Below are 18,496 nucleotides of genomic sequence, written 5' to 3'. Positions count from 1 at the left end.
GAGTCAGGAAGTAGAAGATAGAGGGAGGACGGAGTCTATTTGAGGAAAAGAGAGAGCGTCTGAGAGAGTAGAGGAGAAAAGAGAGGAGGGCAAATTAGACAGAGAGTAGGAAGATAAACAAATGAGATAAAAGCAAGAGGAAAGGAGGAATGAGTATGGAGGGGAGAAGGAGAGGAGCAGAGGAGGATTCTTGGCTGGCCTGTTTGTGTGGGCACAATAAGGGAAACAGGCCACTGGCACAGACAGGAGAGAGAGAGAATCAGAGGGATAAGCTGAAGAAGACACACAGACATGGAGAACAAGCTGCGAAGGAGGGAGAGGGCAAAACCAAAGAGAGTGAGATGTTATGTTTTGTGAGAGAGGAAGCGTGAAGAGTGGAGAGAGAGAGAGATGAGGATGTGGATGAGACTGATAGAGAGAGAGGGGTATGAGAGGGAGAGTTAAATAGGCCTGGTGGTATGCCATGCCAGTTTAGCGTGGGGGAAAATAGGAACATATACACAGTACCAGTTAAAAGTTTGCACACACCTACTCATTCCAGGTTTTTTCTTTGTTTTTACTATTTTCTACATCATAGAACAATAGTGAAGACATCAAAACTATGAAATAACACATATGGAATCATGTAGTAAGCAAAAAAGTTTATATTTGAGATTCTTCAAAGTAGCCATCCTTTGCCTTGATGACAGCTTTGCACACTCTTGGCATTCTCTCAACCAGCTTCATGAGGTAGTCACCTGGAATGCATTCACTTAACAGGTGTGCCTTGTTAAAAGTTAATTTGGGAATTGCTTTCCTTCTTAATGCATTTGAGCCAATCAGTTGTGTTGTGACAAGGTAGGGGTGGTATACAGAAGATAGCCCTATTTGGTAAAAGACCAAGTCCATATTAGGTCAAGAACAGCTCAAATAAGCAAAGAGAAAATACAGCCCATCATTACTTTAAGACATGAAGGTCAGTAATTTCAAGAACTTTTAAAGTTTCTTCAAGTTCAGTTGCAAAAACCATCAAGCATATGATGAAACTGGCTCTTATGAGGATCGCCACAGGAAAGGAAGACCCAGAGTTACCTCTGCTGCAAAGGTAGCAGTTGATTAGAGTTAACTGCACCTCAGATTGCAGCCCAAATAAATGCTTCACAGAGTTCAAGTAACAGGCACATCTCAACATCAACTGTTCAGAGGAGACAGTGTGAATCAGGTCTTCATGGTCAAATTCCTGCAAAGAAACCACCACTAAAGGACACCAATAAGAAGAAGAGACTTGCTTGGCCAAAAAACACGAGCAATGAACATTACACCAGTGGAAATCTGTCCTTTGGTCTGATGAGTCCAACCGCCGTGTCTTTGTGAGATGCAGAGTAGGTGAACGGATAATCTCTAACCTTTTATTTCCTGTGGATATGCAAGTCGGGATGTGCCAAGAGAGAGAGAGAATTGATAGAGCGTGATGGACACTCGCGTTGTCATAAAGCTCCTAATTGCTTGTCTTGCACTGTTCAATTCCCTATTCCAATACATATGACCAGAGAAGACACACACACTACACATACACACACTCAAACAAATCACATTGATTAAGACCAGAGGTGCTACCCGTCTGTCACCATGGATACGGCTCAGAGGCACGATCGAGGAAAGTTGATGTGAGTTTAATACTTAAAGATGTCTGTCTGTCTGCACCACTCTCCTGAGAGATAGCAGTGATAGATGGAGCGAGGGAGACGGTGAGGGAGGAGAGGAAAGGAGGGAGGGAAGTTCATATATAAATGCTATAAGGGAGGGATAGAGAGGGAGGGAGAGGATTTTAATATCGGAATGATGAGCTAGAGCGAGAGAATATACCAAAAAAAAAATGTTTAAGTCGGTCATTTACTGATCTGCAGCATTGATTTCCCTGATTATCGAGAGAGAGTGCGATAAAGAGAAAGATACTTACAGAGGGGAAGGGATGGAGAGAGTGGCACTGAAGAAAGATCGAGAAAAGGAACAATGGAAAAGAAAGTTAGAGAGAGCCAGCGAGCAAGAGAGACCTACTGTGTGTTCATATGAGTCTCCGAGGGAAGTAGATGAGCAGTAATTGGGTTTGGATTACACACACAGACTAGAGGTGAGTCACCGCCATTCTCCCTCGTAGGGAGTGTGTGTGGGGTGTCTTGTACTGCCTCCCTCTCTCCTGTCAGTGAGGTGCTCTCCTGAGGGTTAAGGCTTACTGTGTCTCTGAAGGCACCTGCTGTGACCAGCTGTTAGGGAACTAGACAGAAGCGTTTAATGACGGCTCAGCACCCGACATCAACATCCGCGGGTCTGCTCTCTGTGTGAATAGGAGGGGTAGTGGTAGCCAGCGACTGATATAATTGTTTACATATAGAAAGGACAACTGTATCTCTGCAGACAAGTGGGGATGTCCGTGTATGTCGTAAGCTTCTATAAGAAATCTATCCTTTTCCCTGCCTAATAATATGTCAATTCATTTCTAAATACATGTAAAGAGTCTTGCATATTGACGTTAGTTTGTCACGTGAGCCCCAGGTCAGAGGAAAAGGGAAATCAATAAACATCAGCAAGGATCAGTGGATGGACTATCATATGGGGATCTGAATACCGTTCCACATGAGAACATTGTCCAATAGAGAGAGAATTTAGGTTTATTCAGCCATGGTACCACATGCATATACAGTACATACTGGGCCTTGCAGCACATCGAGCTGACAGATGACATATTGGTAGTTGTTTTAATGAGTTACTATGGAGTTATCCGAGTTATAAGATCTTGTGAGTCTGTGAGAAGAGAGAGAGAGAGAGAGAGAGAGACAAAGAGACAGAGAGAGACAAACATAGAGACAGAGAACCAGACATAGAGACAGAGAGACAGAGAGAGAACCAGACATAGAGACAGAGAGACAGACATAGAGACAGAGAACCAGACATAGAGACAGAGAGAGACAGAGAGACAGAGAACCAGACATACAGAGACAGAGACAGAGAACCAGACATAGAGACATAGAGACAGAGACAGAGAACCAGACATAGAGACAGAGAGACAGAGACAGATAACCAGACATAGAGACAGAGAGACAGAGAACCAGACATAGAGACAGAGAGACAGAGAACCAGACAGAGAGACAGAGAACCAGACATAGAGACAGAGAGACAGAGAGACAGAGAACCAGACATAGAGACAGAGAGACAGAGAACCAGACATAGAGACAGAGAGACAGAGAGACAGAGAGACAGAGAACCAGACATAGAGACAGAGAGACAGAGAACCAGACATAGAGACAGAGAACCAGACAGAGAGACAGAGAGACAGAGAACCAGACATAGAGACAGAGAGACAGAGAACCAGACATAGAGACAGAGAACCAGACATAGAGACAGAGAGACAGAGAGACAGAGAACCAGACATAGAGACAGAGAGACAGAGAACCAGACATAGAGACAGAGAACCAGACAGAGAGACAGAGAGACAGAGAACCAGACATAGAGACAGAGAGACAGAGAACCAGACATAGAGACAGAGAACCAGACAGAGAGACAGAGAGACAGAGAACCAGACATAGAGACAGAGAGACAGAGAACCAGACATAGAGACAGAGAACCAGACATAGAGACAGAGAGACAGAGAACCAGACAGAGAGACAGAGAGACAGAGAACCAGACAGAGAGACAGAGAACCAGACATAGAGACAGAGAGACAGAGAGACAGAGAACCAGACATAGAGACAGAGAGACAGAGAACCAGACATAGAGACAGAGAGACGGAGAACCAGACATAGAGACAGAGAGACAGAGAACCAGACAGAGAGACAGAGAACCAGACATAGAGACAGAGAGACAGAGAGACAGAGAACCAGACATAGAGACAGAGAGACAGAGACAGAGAACCAGACATAGAGACAGAGAACTAGACAGAGAGACAGAGAGACAGAGAACCAGACAGAGAGACAGAGAACCAGACATAGAGACAGAGAACCAGACATAGAGACAGAGAGACAGAGAGACAGAGAGACAGAGAGACAGAGAGACGGAGAACCAGACAGAGAGACAGAGAACCAGACATAGAGACAGATAGACAGAGAGACAGAGAGACAGAGAGACGGAGAACCAGACATAGAGACCGAGAGACAGAGAACCAGACATAGAGACAGAGAGACAGAGAACCAGACATAGAGACAGAGAACCAGACATAGAGACAGAGAGACAGAGAGACAGAGAACTAGACATAGAGACAGAGAGACAGAGAACCAGACAGAGAGACAGAGAACCAGACAGAGAGACAGAGAACCAGACATAGAGACAGAGAGACAGAGAGACAGAGAACCAGACATAGAGACAGAGAACTAGACAGAGAGACAGAGAGACAGAGAGACAGAGAACCAGACATAGAGACAGAGAACCAGACATAGAGACAGAGAGACAGAGAGACAGAGAGACGGAGAACCAGACAGAGAGACAGAGAACCAGACATAGAGACAGAGAGACAGAGAACCAGACAGAGAGACAGAGAACCAGACATAGAGACAGAGAACCAGACATAGAGACAGAGAGACAGAGAGACAGAGAGACTGAGAACCAGACAGAGAGACAGAGAACCAGACATAGAGACAGAGAGACAGAGAGACAGAGAGACGGAGAACCAGACATAGAGACCGAGAGACAGAGAACCAGACATAGAGACAGAGAGACAGAGAACCAGACATAGAGACAGAGAGACAGAGAGACAGAGAACCAGACAGAGAGACAGAGAACCAGACATAGAGACAGAGAACCAGACATAGAGACAGAGAGACAGAGAGACAGAGAACCAGACAGAGAGACAGAGAACCAGACATAGAGACAGAGAACCAGACATAGAGACAGAGAGACAGAGAACCAGACAGAGAGACAGAGAACCAGACATAGAGACAGAGAGACAGAGAGACGGAGAACCAGACATAGAGACAGAGAGACAGAGAACCAGACATAGAGACAGAGAGACAGAGAACCAGACATAGAGACAGAGAGACAGAGAACCAGACATAGAGACAGAGAGACAGAGAGACAGAGAACCAGACATAGAGACAGAGAGACAGAGAGACAGAGAACCAGACATAGAGACAGAGAGACAGAGAACCAGACAGAGAGACGGAGAACCAGACATAGAGAGCGAGTTGTAGATTAAGCAGTGTTTTCCACTCTTCCTAGAAAGATGAAGTGTGTGGCGCTAAGCGCTGAAAGAGGAAAGGTTTATTGAAGTGCACACACAGGCCTGTAGACGACATCTCTCCTCCCCTTCACCCCTCCCTCTTGCTCTGCCACTCATTGAATGTTTATTGACAGGATTGCGTCCAAATGTCGGTGTTCTTTAGGCAAAGTGTATGTTTAGCTCACTCCAAACCCCCTCAGAGCTTGGGTGTCTGACAGCGCTGGCTAGAGCAATGGCACCTCATTCGACCAACCTGTTCTCGTGAAATGAAACGAGGGCACAGCGGGTCAGGCCATGAGCACTGAGACTAAAAGCAGAACCGAATGGACTGGACTAGACTAGACTGGACCGGACGTTTCCAACCTTTTCCGTTCCGTGCACAACCAAATCACAGACAAAAGCCCTGTTCCAAAGTGGAACAGGAGAACTGGCTTTGCCTCTTCAGTTGAGCTTTCCTGGTGGGGGGATAATGTGTTGGAATTGGACATGACTCATCAGCTATTTCATCAGTGCCAGCTCATAAACTCTACTAAAAGAACACTATACTCTGGTTTACAGACTCATGCTTGCGTGTGCATCCGTGTGTGTTTCCCCAGGGTGGAGGAGAGCTTTAAGACCCTGTTCTGGTCCATCTTCGGTCTTTCGGAGGTGATCTCCGTGGTCCTGAAGTATGACCATAAGTTCATAGAGAATATTGGTTATGTGCTGTTCGGGGTCTATAACGTCACTATGGTGGTGGTTCTACTCAACATGCTCATCGCTATGATCAATAGCTCCTACCAAGAGATAGAGGTCAGTCCTATTAAAACTCATTCATATAGAGGGCAGTCCCATTAATAACATTCATATAGAGGGCAGTCCCATTAATAACTCATTCATATAGAGGGCAGTCCTATTAATAACATTCATATAGAGGGCAGTCCTATTAATAACTCATTCATAAAGAGGGCAGTCCTATTAATAACTAATTCATAAAGAGGTCAGTCCAATTAATAACTCATTCATATAGAGGGCAGTCCTATTAATAACATTCATATAGAGGGCAGTCCTATTAATAGCTCATTCATATAGAGGGCAGTCCTATTAATAATTCATTCATATAGAGGGCAGTCCTATTAATAACATTCATATAGAGGGCAGTCCTATTAATAACTCATTCATAAAGAGGTCAGTCCAATTAATAACTCATTCATAAAGAGGTCAGTCCTATTAATAACTAATTCATATAGAGGTCAGTTCTATTAATAACTCATTCATATAGAGGTCAGTTCTATTAATAACTAATTCATTTAGAGATGTAAGGTTTCCGGTAAGACCCGAATGTAGACTGTTGAAGTAACAATGTTTAGAACAGGAGACCAAGGGCTGTGTGACATGGTTTTAATTCTAGACACAGGAAAGGTAGGAAGAACATGAAGGGTACGGGGCAACAGAGGACGAACAGCAGAGGGGCTAATGATCTTGGAGCGGGGGTGAAAGGTCTCGGCTTCAGGGGGTGTAGCCGCGGGGCTATAGCGGCATGCCAGCACATCTGGCTTGACCTTCTTGGATACCAGTCGTTGAAGTGAAGTGTCCCGGGCCTTACTGAACCCCTCCCGGAGGTCCTGGTACTCCGCGGGGCTGGTGGAGAGGTCTGGGCAATTTCCAAGCCCCCAGGAAGACGTCCCAGGGCAGGCAGAATGGGCTCCAGCCCCCGATGGCACCAGTAGACCAGTCAATCGAGGGATTGTGTCGCTGGAGCCAAGAGAATCCCAATACCACGGGAACCTGCGGAGACTCAATTAGCAGGAATTGGATCGTCTCGCTGTGGTTTCCCAACACTCGTAGGTTGATCGGGGTGGTATGGTGGGTGACCCGGCCAAAGAGCGCTCATCCAGCGCTCTAACATCCATGGGAATGGAAAGAGGTTGAGTGGGGATGCCCAGCTCGGACGCCAGGGTAACGTCCATAAGACTCATATCGGCCCCCGAGTCGATGAGTATCTGGAGAGACTTGGACTGGTCCCCCCACAGCAGGGTGGCATGGAGAGGGGGGGGGGGCGAGTAGGGGGAGAAGCAAAATTGTCCTTAAGACCCACCAGAGTACTCATTCCTACAAATGAGCTAGGTCTGTTGATGGGACAGGTAAACACATAATGACCGGCAGTACCGCAATACAGACAACTCTGGGTGTTAAGTCTGCGCACACATTCGGCTGTAGACAGCCTAGCCCTGCCGAGCTGCATCGGCTCGGGAAGAGGTAAATCGGCAGTGTTCGGGAGGCTGTTGGAGGACCTCGGGTAAGCTCGAATCCCTTCGGGGACTTCCGGAGTTCGTCAGATGCAAGGTGGGATCCTTGAGTGAACGTTTGGGACCGCAATCAGACCTCTTCTCCCTCCTATGTTCCCGTAGCTGTCCAGCGATCCGGATGATTAAGGCGATGAGTGAATCGAGATCCGTCGGTAGTTCCCGGGCCTCAAGCTCGTCCTTTACTTCCTCCCATAATCCGTGCAGGAACATGTCGAACAGCGCTTCCGGGTTCCAGGCATCTTCCGCTGCCAGCGTTCGGAAATCCATCGCATAGTCTGCCACACTGATGGAATTCTGCCAAAGCTGGAGTAACTTCCAGGCAGCCTCTCTCCCGGACACCGGTGCCTCAAACCTTTTTCACATCCGCCACGAAACCCTCCAGACTGAAGCATACGGCCGACTGTTGTTCCCAAACGGCCGTAGCCCAGGCGATGGCCCTCCCGGACAGCAGCGTGATGAGGTACGCCATCTTAGTGCAGACCGAGGGGAAGAAGGAAGGCTGCAGCTCTATGATGAGGGAACACTGAGCGAGAAACGCCCGACAGGTGACCGACTCTCCATCAAAACGCTTCGGGGGAGGTAAGCAGGGTTCCCGGGAAACCGGGGTGACGGCGCTGCTACCAGCCGGGTTGCTGAGGGGCTAGGGGGTTACCGTCGTGGTAGGCTGCCTGGTAGATTGTCCACGGACTTGCTCCCACAATGTGTCCAATGCTAGGTCGTGACGTTCGGCCATGGCCTGCAACCCACATATCAGACCGCGAAGCAACTCCTCGTGCCTCCCAATGGTGGCTCCTTGGGAGGAGATGGAGTTGCGGAGCTGGTCCAAGTCTGCTGGGTCAGTCATGGCCAGTTCATACTGTGAGGTTTCAGGTAAGACCCAAATGCAGACTGTGTTGAAGTAACAATGTTTATTACAGCAACGGGCAGGCAAACGACAGGTCAAGACAAGTAGGCGTCGATAATCCAGAGTAGTGGGGCAAAGGTACAGAACGGCAGGCAGGGTCAGGGGCAGGCAGAGTGGTCAGGCAGGCTGGCTCAGAGTCAGGACAGGCAAAGTTCAAAACCAGGAGGGTGAGAAAAGAGAGACTGGGAAAAAGCAGGAGCTGAGACAAAACGCTGGTTGACTTGACAAATAAGACGAATTGGCACAGACAGACAGAAAACATAGGTAGAAATACACAGAGGGCAATGGGGAAGATGGGCGACACATGGACGGGGGTGGAGACAAGCACAAAAACAGCTGAAACAGATCAGGGCGTGACAAGAGGTCAGTCCTATTAATAACTCATTCATATAGAGGTCAGTCCTATTAATAACTAATTCATATAGAGGTCAGTCCTGTTAATAACGCATTCATATAGAGGTCACTTCTATTAATAACTCATTCATATAGAGGTCAGTCCTATTAATAACTCATTCATATAGAGGTCAGTCCTATTAATAACTAATTCATATAGAGGGCAGTCCTGTTAATAACTAATTCATATAGAGGTCAGTTCTATTAATAACGCATTCATATAGAGGTCAGTCCTATTAATAACGCATTCATATACAGGTCAGTCCTATTAATAATGCATTCATAAAGAGGTCAGTCCTATTAATAACTCATTCATATAGAGATCAGTTCTATTAATAACTCATTCATATAGAGGTCAGCTCTATTAATAATTCATTCATATAGAGGTGAGTCCTATTAATAAGTCATTCATTAGGAATTATCCAATCTTACATTTATAATCATACAATGGTCGTGTTATGATAATGTTTTGTCATAGAAACAAATATTCATTGTGAAATATTGTTAATCCCACATGACTGTACCAACGTGTGTGTTTATGTGTGCGGTGTGCGCATGCATTTATTTGTTTGTGTCCGTATGTCCGTGTGTGTGTGTGTGTGTGTGTGTGTGTGTGTGTGTGTGTGTGTGTGTGTGTGTGTGTCCTCCAGACAGATGCAGATGTAGAGTGGAAGTTTGCCCGTGCCAAGCTGTGGATGTCCTACTTTGACGAGGGTCGCACTCTGCCGGCTCCTTTCAACATGGTGCCTTCTCCCAAGTCCTGGTACTACCTGGTCCTCCGCACCAAGGCCTGCATTGTTCACCTCTGCAAGGCCAAGGGGCGTCGCCGCGACAACGAGCTAGAGATGGGCATGCTTAACTCACGACTCAAGGTCAGAGGGGAGAGGGCAACGGTCAAAAGTCAAACCCTAATTGTATCAATACATACTGTAGATGCTAGTAAGTGTTTGATCTTATACAAAGCTATTTTCAGTGTAATAAGATAAGAACATTTTCAAAATACAATTTTAAATGTATTTTGTTTGTTTAGCTTATTGGAATACCTGGTGAGAATTTGCTGTGAATGGTGCTGAGCAGATCCTTGGTAAATCTTACTACATTTGCGCACACTGTATATAGACTTTTCTATTGTGTTATTGACTGTACGTTTGTTTATCCCATGTGTAACTCTGTGTTGTTTGTGTCGCACTGCTTTGCTCTATCTTGGCCAGGTCGCAGTTGTAAATGAGATCTTGTTCTCAACTGGCCTACCTGGTTAAATAAAGGTGAAATAAAAACAATATATATAAAAACAAATCGGTCTTGCCAAAGCATAGCTGAACACCCAGGGAGGGATGGTGCCAAATCTGAATGGCACTGCACAATGTTTTGCCAAAGCTGTCGCAAAAGCCGCTTGGGTTATTTTGGTGGTGGATGTGTTGTGGAGACTATTGGATCTATTTCAAAGGCTTTAGGATGTATTAGAGAAGCTGTTGGATGTGCCCGCTCTTTCCTAATGCTTAACCTGGTTTGTAGAGGCAGGATCAGTTTTATAGAACTGCCTCTGTGGGTAGACAGAGATCTGATGGCTTGGCTATGAAACACCACTGAGCAGAGCATTAGGTGAGCAATCGATACGCAGACTCACACTACACCTCAGGAAGACGGGATAAATGTGAAGTGAGTTTGTTGGCGCGAACTGCAGCTGTTTCTCTCTTCCTGAAAGAGAGAACTTCCTTCACTTTTAGAGTGTTTCGTGTACGTCGCGCACGTTGTGTTTGTAACTGTTTATTATTGAGCGTGTGTTTATGTGTGAGTGTGTGTGTGTGTTTGTGTGTGTGTTTGTGTTAGTATGCAGGGCTAGTGCACGGGTTAGTGGGTGTGTGTCTGTCAGGGGTTTCAGGACCCGTTGCAGTTTGGTGCCCTGTCTTGTTTTGCCATGCCACTGATGATGTCAAGCTTAGCAGCCTTTCGAATCCCAGATCTGTGTGTGTATATCCATGTGCGTGTGCGTACATGCATGTCTGTGCGCGTGCGTGTGTGTGTGTGTGTTTCAGCGTATCTCCTGCCAAAATGAAAATAAGGACTCGTAGGACACTAAGTAAATCTAGAAGAGGACATTAAAACTAGGTCATTGATATTTAGCAGAGCAGCGAGCAGATACATCAACACCCATTGACATAATACACATTATTCCAAGGTAATAGGAATCATGTTTGCAGCACAGAAATAAATATAACATATAATACAGTATTATTTATCTGTCTATTTATATAGATAAATATATATATATATATACAGTTTCTTTATTTTTACTATTTTCTACATTGTAGAATAATACTGTAGACATCAAAACTAAGAAATAACACAAATGGAATCATGTCGTAACCAAAAAAGGGTTAACCTCTCTGGGCTAGGGCTATTTTCACGGCCGGATGAAAAACGTACCCAATTTAAACAGGTTACTACTCTGGCCCAGAAACTAGAATATGCATATTATTAGTAGATGTGGATAGACAACACTCTGAAGTTTCTAAAACTGTTTGAATGGTGTCTGTGAGTATAACAGAACTCATATGGCAGGCAAAAACCTGAGAAAAAGTCAACCAGGAATTGGAGGATCTGAGAATTGTAGTTCTTTTTTCTAGTCCCTTTCGAAACTACAGTATCCGTGGGGTTACGTTGCACTTCCTAAGGCTTCCATTGGCTGTCTAAAGCCTTCAGAAAGTGGTTTGAGCATTCTCCTGTCACTGGGCAGATAATAGGAGCTCAGTTTCTGAGTGGACTGCCTGGCAACAAAGGGATTGGATATGCGTGAGCACGCTGTTCCTTCTTTTTCTCCTTGAATGAATACGCTATTGTCCAGTTGGAATATTATCGCAATTGTATGTTAAAAATACCATAAAGATTGATTTTAAACAGCGTTTGACATGCTTCTAAGTACGGTAATGGAACATTTTGACTTTTCGTCTCTGGTTCCGCGCTCGCGCATTATGCCTTTGGATAACTGATCTGTACGCACGAACAAAACGGAGGTATTTGGACATAAATATGGATTATTTGGAACAAAAACAACATTTCTTGTGGAAGTAGCAGTCCTGGGAGTGCATTCTGAAGAAGATCAGCAAAGGTAAGAGAATATTTCTAATACTAATTCTGAGTTTAGGTTGCCCCGAACTTGGCGGGTGTCTGTATAGCTCACCGTGATGGCTGAGCTATGTACCCAGAATATTGAAAAATGTGTTTTCTCTGTGAAGCTAATTTAAAATTTGACACAGCGGTTGCATCCAGGGGTAGTCTATCTATAATTCTTTAAATAATTGTTAGATATTTTGTCAACGTTTATGATGAGTATTTTTGTAAATTGATGTGCACATTCACCGGCGTTTTGGTGGGAATACATTTTCTGATCACGCGCCAATGTAAAATGCTGTTTTTGGATAAATATGAACTTTATCGAACAAAACATACATGTATTGTGTAACATAATGTCCTAGGAGTGTCATCTGATGATGTTTTGGGTTTTATTGGCACATGTCCTTGCTTGGAAAATGGCTGTGTGATTATTTTTGTCTATGTACTCTCCTAACATAATCTAATGTTTTGCTTTCGCTGTAAAGCCTTTTTGAAATCGGACAATGTGGTTACATCAAGGAGAAGTGTATCTTTAAAATGGTGTAAAATAGTTGTATGTTTGAAAAAGTTAAATTATGACATTTTGTTGTTTTTGAATTTGCCGCCCTGATATTTCACTGGCTGTGTCCCGCAGGTGGGACGCTAGCCCACATAGCCCATAGAAGTTAAACAAAACAGAATATATTTTAGATTTTAGATTCTTCAAAGTAGCCATCCTTTGCCTTGATGAGAGCTTTGCACACTCTTGGCATTCTCTCAAACAGCTTCATGAGGAATGATTTTCCAACAGTCTTGAAGGAGTTCCCACATATGCTGAGCACTTGTTGGCTGCTTTTCCTTCACTCTGCAGTCCAACTCATCCCAAACCATCTCAATTGGGTTGAGGTCGGGTGATTGTGGAGGCCAAGTCATCTGATGCAGCACCCCGTCACTCTTTTTCTTGGTCAAATAGCCCTTACACAACCTGGAGGTGTGTTTTGGGTCATTGTCCTGTTGAACAACAAATGATCGTCTCACTAAGCGCAAACCAGATGGGATGGCATATGGCTGCAAAATGCTGTGGTAGCCATGCTGGTTATCTTCTTGCGGATTAGTGGGATGGTATCGTCCCATTTCGAAAACTTCCGATGAAATTGCAGAGCGCCAAATTAAAATTAAATTACTATAAATATTAAACTTTCATGAAATCACAAGTGCAATACATCAAAATAAAGCTTAACTTGTTGTTAATCCAGCCGTCGTGTCAGATTTCAAAAAGGCTTTACGGCGAAAGCAAACCATGCGATTATCTGACGACAGCGCCCAGCACACAAATGCATAACAAATAATTTTCAACCAGGGAGTTGTGACAAGAAAGTCAGAAATAGCGATATAATATATGCCTTACCTTTGAAGATCTTCTTCTATTGGCACTCCAAAAGGTCCCAGTTACATTACAAATGGTCCTTTTGTTCGATAAAGTCCTTTTTTATATCCATAAAAACTCAGTTTAGCTGGCGCGCTTCAGTCAATAATCCACTCGGGTTCCCTCCTTCAAAATGCATACAAAATGAATTCCACACGTTACCAATAAACTTATCCAAACAAGGCAATCAACGTTTATAATCGAACCTTAGGTACCCTAATATGCAAATAAACTATACAATTTAAGACGGAGAATCATTATTGTCTTTACTGGAGAAAAATACCAAATACCACTCATTTACTCGCTTGGAAACCCCTTTTGCCAAAATGGGAGCCACTTAGAAAAACTACAATTTCTGGCTCATTTTTCCAAAACCCAGCCTGAAACTCTTTCTAAAGACTGTTGACATCTAGTGGAAGCGCTAGGAACTGCAATCGGGCACGATTTCGCCGTATTATAAAAGTGCCAGCCATTGAAATCAGTGGTAGGATTAAAATTATTTTATTTGGGATGGTTTGTCCTCGGGGTTTCGCCTGCCATTTCAGTTCTGTTATACTCACAGACATTATTTTAACAGTTTTAGAAACTTTAGAGTGTTTTCTATCCAATTAAATGCATATCCTAGCTTCTGGGCCTGAGTAGCAGGCAGTTTATTTTGGGCACGCTTTTCATCCGGACGTCAAAATATCGCCCCCTATCCCAAAGAAGTTAAGCGTGTAACCAGCATGGCTACCACATGTGTAAATAGTACCTGCAAAACACCAGTCTCAACGTCAACAGTGAAGAGGCGACTCTGGGATACTGGCCTTCTAGGCAGAGTTCTTCCGTCCAGTGTCTGTGATCTTTTGCCCATCTTAATCTTTTAATTTTTATTGGCCAGTCTGAGATATGGCTTTTTCTTTGCAACTCTGCCTAGAAGGCCAGCATCCTGGAGTCACCTCTTGACGTTGAGACTAGTGTTTTGCGGGTACTATTTAATGAATCGGCCAGTTGAGGACTTGTGAGGCGTCTGTTTCTCAAACTAGACACTCTAATGTACTTGTCCTCTTGCTCAGTTGTGCACCAAGGCCTCCCACTCCTCTTTCTATTCTGGTTAGAGCCAGTTTGGGCTGTTCTGTGAAGGGAGTAGTACATAGCGTTGTACGAGAGCTTTAGTTTCTTGGCAATTTCTCGTATGGAATAGCCTTCATTTCTCAGAACAAGAATAGACTGACGAGTTTCAGAAGGAAGTTCTTTGTTTATAGCCATTTTGAGCCTGTAATCGAACCCACAAATGCTCCAGATATTCAACTAGTCTAAAGAAGGCCAGTTTTATTGCTTCTTTAATCAGGACAACAGTTTTCAGCTGTGCTAACATAATTGCAAAAGGGGTTTTCTAATGATCAATTAGCCTTAGCTACAATAGTCATAGTCATTTACAACATTAACAGTGTCTACACTGTATTTCTGATCAATTTGATGTTATTATAATGGACAAGAAATGTGCTTTTCTTTCAAAAACAAGGACATTTCTAAGTGACCCCAAACTTTTGAACGGTAGTGTATGAGTGTACACAACATTAGGAACACCTTCCTAATATTTCGTTGCACCCCTTTTTGCCATCGGATCAGTCTCAATTCGTCAGGGCATGGACTCTACAATGTGTCGAAAGCGATCCACAGGAATGCTGGCCCATGTTGACGCCAATGCTTCCCACAGTTGTGTCAAGTTGGCTGGATGTCCTTTGGGTGGTGGACCATTCATGATACACACAGGAAACTGTTTGAGTGTGAAAAACCCAGCAGCGTTGCATTTCTTGACACACTCAAACCAGTGCACCTGGCACCTACTACCATGCCCCATTCAAAGGCACTTAAATATTTTTCTTGTTCATTCACCCTCTGAATGGCACACATTCACAATCCATGTCTCAATTGTCTCAAGGTTTAAAAATCCTTTAACCAGTTTCCTCCCTTTCAACTGCACTGATTGAAATGGATTTAGCAAGTGACCGGTAAGGGCTCATAGCTTTCCTGGTCAGGAAAGAACAGGTGTTCCTAATGTTTTGAACACTATATATTTTTATTCCGGACTCTGACATTGCTCGTTCTGATATTTCTTAATTTCTTTATTTTTATTTTGGGGATTTTGTGTGTATTGTATTGTTTTGTATTGCCAGCTTTTACTGCACTGTTGGAGATAGAAACACAAGCATTTTACTGCACTGTTGGAGCTAGAAACACAAGCATTTTACTGCACTGTTGGAGCTAGAAACACAAGCATTTACTGCACTATTGGAGCTAGAAACACAAGCATTTTGTTTCCCTTGCGACAAATCTGCAAATCTGTGTATGCGACCAATGAACTTTGATTAGATTTTATCTAGATTTGCAGTGACTCATATGGCTGTCATGCTCTCTAACCTCCTCTCTAGCTTCTCAGTTTGTGTTGTTGTGTCTAACTCGTCCTCATATACAACTTATGTTATTGATGCACTGCATCAACAAAATCTAACTTAAGTCAAGGTCGGTCGCCTGTCTTCTCTAGTTGTTCCTGCATACTGAATACTAGTTGGTCCTGCCAATACCAGCACCTGGATTTAGACCAGGGCTCTCCATCCCTGTTCCTGGAGCAGATTTACATAAAGTGTAGTCAACTTTGTTCTAAGGGCAGGAAATAGCTGCCTGGTTTAGGGCAGAACAAATCCGATTGGTTTCTAAAAGGTCAATGAGCGGAGTTTAACAGATGCACAAATTTTGAAAACATGGCGGAGGTTTGAACAGAGAATCTTTTAGAAACCAATTGGTTGGTTTACGGCAGAACAAATCCGATCAGATTATTTTTGCTCTTAGAACAAAGTTGATTACACTTTTATGTCAGTCTGCGTTCGCAGAGAACTAGCCTCCTGTAGTAGGCTTTCACTCCAACCCCAGTTGTAAGCAATATATATATCTGAACTCATGTTGTGTTGTTGCAGGGCAAACGCTACAGAGCCCACGGTCGACCACGAGAGGAGTCCACTCTCAGAAAATCCATCAAACATCCCACCAGATACCAGGTACGAGAGAACGAGAGATGTATAGAAAGTAAGCAAGAAAGAAAGAGGGGAGAGGTGTGTAGAAGGGGGAGGTAGAGGTAATATGTTAGAAATATCAGAGGGGAACGAGCGGGCAAAGAAGGAAATAAAACGAGACGACATATAGGTTTAATGAGGTATCGAGAAATGGATTTAGTGGGAGCAGGTAATGGCTGAGTAAATGAGCAGGAGTGTGGAGTGTTTGACTGAATGGGGAAAATGGACAGAGGGATGGAATGAGGAAAGGTCTTTCTGTCCACCTTTGCCCTGTGGGAAATCTTCTCTCTTCCTCTGTCATGAGGTCATTCTATCGTGCCTCTCACAGACCATTATGCTTATACACACAATTTATTTTGGTAGGCCAGGTCAGCTTCTCACAGTGAGTGCGTATGTAGTGCACGCAGGATGGCAGGTAGCATAGCGGTTAAAGCATTAGGCCAGTAACTGAAAGTTCGCTGGTTCAAAACCCCGAGCTTTCAAGGTGAAATATCTGTTGATTTGCCCTTGAGCAAGGTACTTAACTCTAATTTGCTCCAGGGGTGCCATTTGCTCCAGGGGTGTCATGACCCTGTAAAACAATACATTTCACTGCACCCATCTATATATATTTATGGACCGGTTCTTAGAGCGTTTCAATGCATGGACTGACTGAGTGGGTCTTAAAGAGAGCTAAGTGTGTAGTCTCTATAGGCTTTAGATCAATACTTACCATTCAGAGCTGATCAGTGTGACACAGTGTGAGAGCTCATCTCTATAAAACACCTCAGTGTAGTGTGTGGGGGGCTGGATGTGCGCCTGTGTGTGTGTGGGGGGGGGGCTGGATGTGCGCCTGTGTGTGTGTGGGGGGGGCTGGATGTGCGCCTGTGCGTGTGTGTGTGTGTGTGTGTGTGTGTGTGTGTGTGTGTGTGTGTGTGTGTGTGTGTGTGTGTGTGTGTGTGTGTGTGTGTGTGTGTGTGTGTGTGTGTGTGTATGTTTAATAAAGATTACGGTCAGCTTTCATAACCAACTCTTCTCCACTTCTCTCCCTTCATATTTTTCTCACCTCCCCTCCCTCCTCCCTCTCTCTTCTCTGTCGTACTGCAGAAGATCATGAAGCGTCTCATTAAGCGCTATGTTCTGAAAGCTCAGGTTGACAGGGAGAATGATGAAGTCAATGAAGGTGAAAATCCAATCTCCTTCAATGACGCCTTTATGTACCTCAGCAGATGCTACCTGCCTGGATGGGTATTGTCAGTGGGAGTGTATTTAATGTATCCTGCAGAGTAACTTAAAGGATCACAGTCTGGTCCTCTCTCCTCAATGTTAGTTCATTCTTAACAGCATGTAATAGAACAGCAGCAGTGGTGTGTGTGTGTGTGTGTTTCACTCATTCATGTGTTGGTGTGTGTGTGACTCTGCCTGACTGTGTGTGTGTGTGTGTGTGTGTGTGTGTGTGTGTGTGTGTGTGTGTGTGTGTGTGTGTGTGTGTGTGTGTGTGTGTGTGTGTGTGTGTGTGTGTGTGTGTGTGTGTGTGTGTGTGTGTGTGTGTGTGTGTGTTTTAGGGGAACTGAAGGAGATCAAGCAGGACATCTCCAGCCTGCGCTATGAGCTCCTGGAGGAGAAGTCTCAGGCCACCGGAGAACTGGCTGACCTCATCACACAACTCAGTGACACATTTGTCAAGAACGCCACCAAAAAAAACCTAAGAGAGAGGGGAGAAGGGGTAGGAGAGAGGGGTGGGGGAGGCATGAAAATAGAGGGAGAGTGAGAGGTGGGGGAAAGAGGAGAGAAGAGAAAGGGGGAGGGGAAGAAAACTGGTGAACAGATAGAGAATTACAGCGAAAGAGAGAGAGAGTGGATGAAAAGGTGGTCAGGGATGAGAGTTGAAAGAGTGGCTCTCGGGCGAGTAGATGTCCTGATCTAATTAGTGGAGGGAGGAGAGTGAGATAGGACAGGAGGAGAAGAGAGAAAGGGAGGAGATCAGTGGGACGGAGGGAGAAGAGGAGGCAGGAGAGAGGAAAAGTGACAAAGTGAGGAGGCTCTGAACAGCGCGAGGTGAATATAGGGGATGGTTTAGAGTAGAATCCCGAGGCAGCAACGAAAGACAACCCACACAGCCAAACTACATCAGCTCAACCTACCTGGGAGATGGGAACAGATAGAGAGAGA

General features: G+C 44.5%; 1 protein-coding gene across 1 annotated transcript in view; it reads left to right on the top strand.

Annotated features, from left to right (window-relative positions):
* LOC115173836 (short transient receptor potential channel 7-like) overlaps positions 1-9,530 on the top strand; it is a 62,385-nt gene extending 52,855 nt beyond the window's left edge. The window contains exons 8-9 of the mRNA XM_029732284.1: positions 5,785-5,980; positions 9,428-9,530. Coding sequence (XP_029588144.1) covers positions 5,785-5,980; positions 9,428-9,439 — 208 coding nt within the window. The 3' untranslated portion in view covers positions 9,440-9,530. The remainder of the gene's footprint in view (positions 1-5,784; positions 5,981-9,427) is intronic.
* The last annotated feature ends 8,966 nt before the right edge of the window (positions 9,531-18,496 follow it).

This window comes from Salmo trutta, chromosome 3 (assembly GCF_901001165.1).
Source record: "Salmo trutta chromosome 3, fSalTru1.1, whole genome shotgun sequence".
NCBI classification, from domain to species: domain Eukaryota; kingdom Metazoa; phylum Chordata; class Actinopteri; order Salmoniformes; family Salmonidae; genus Salmo; species Salmo trutta.
This window is presented reverse-complemented; position numbering and strand designations above follow the sequence as displayed.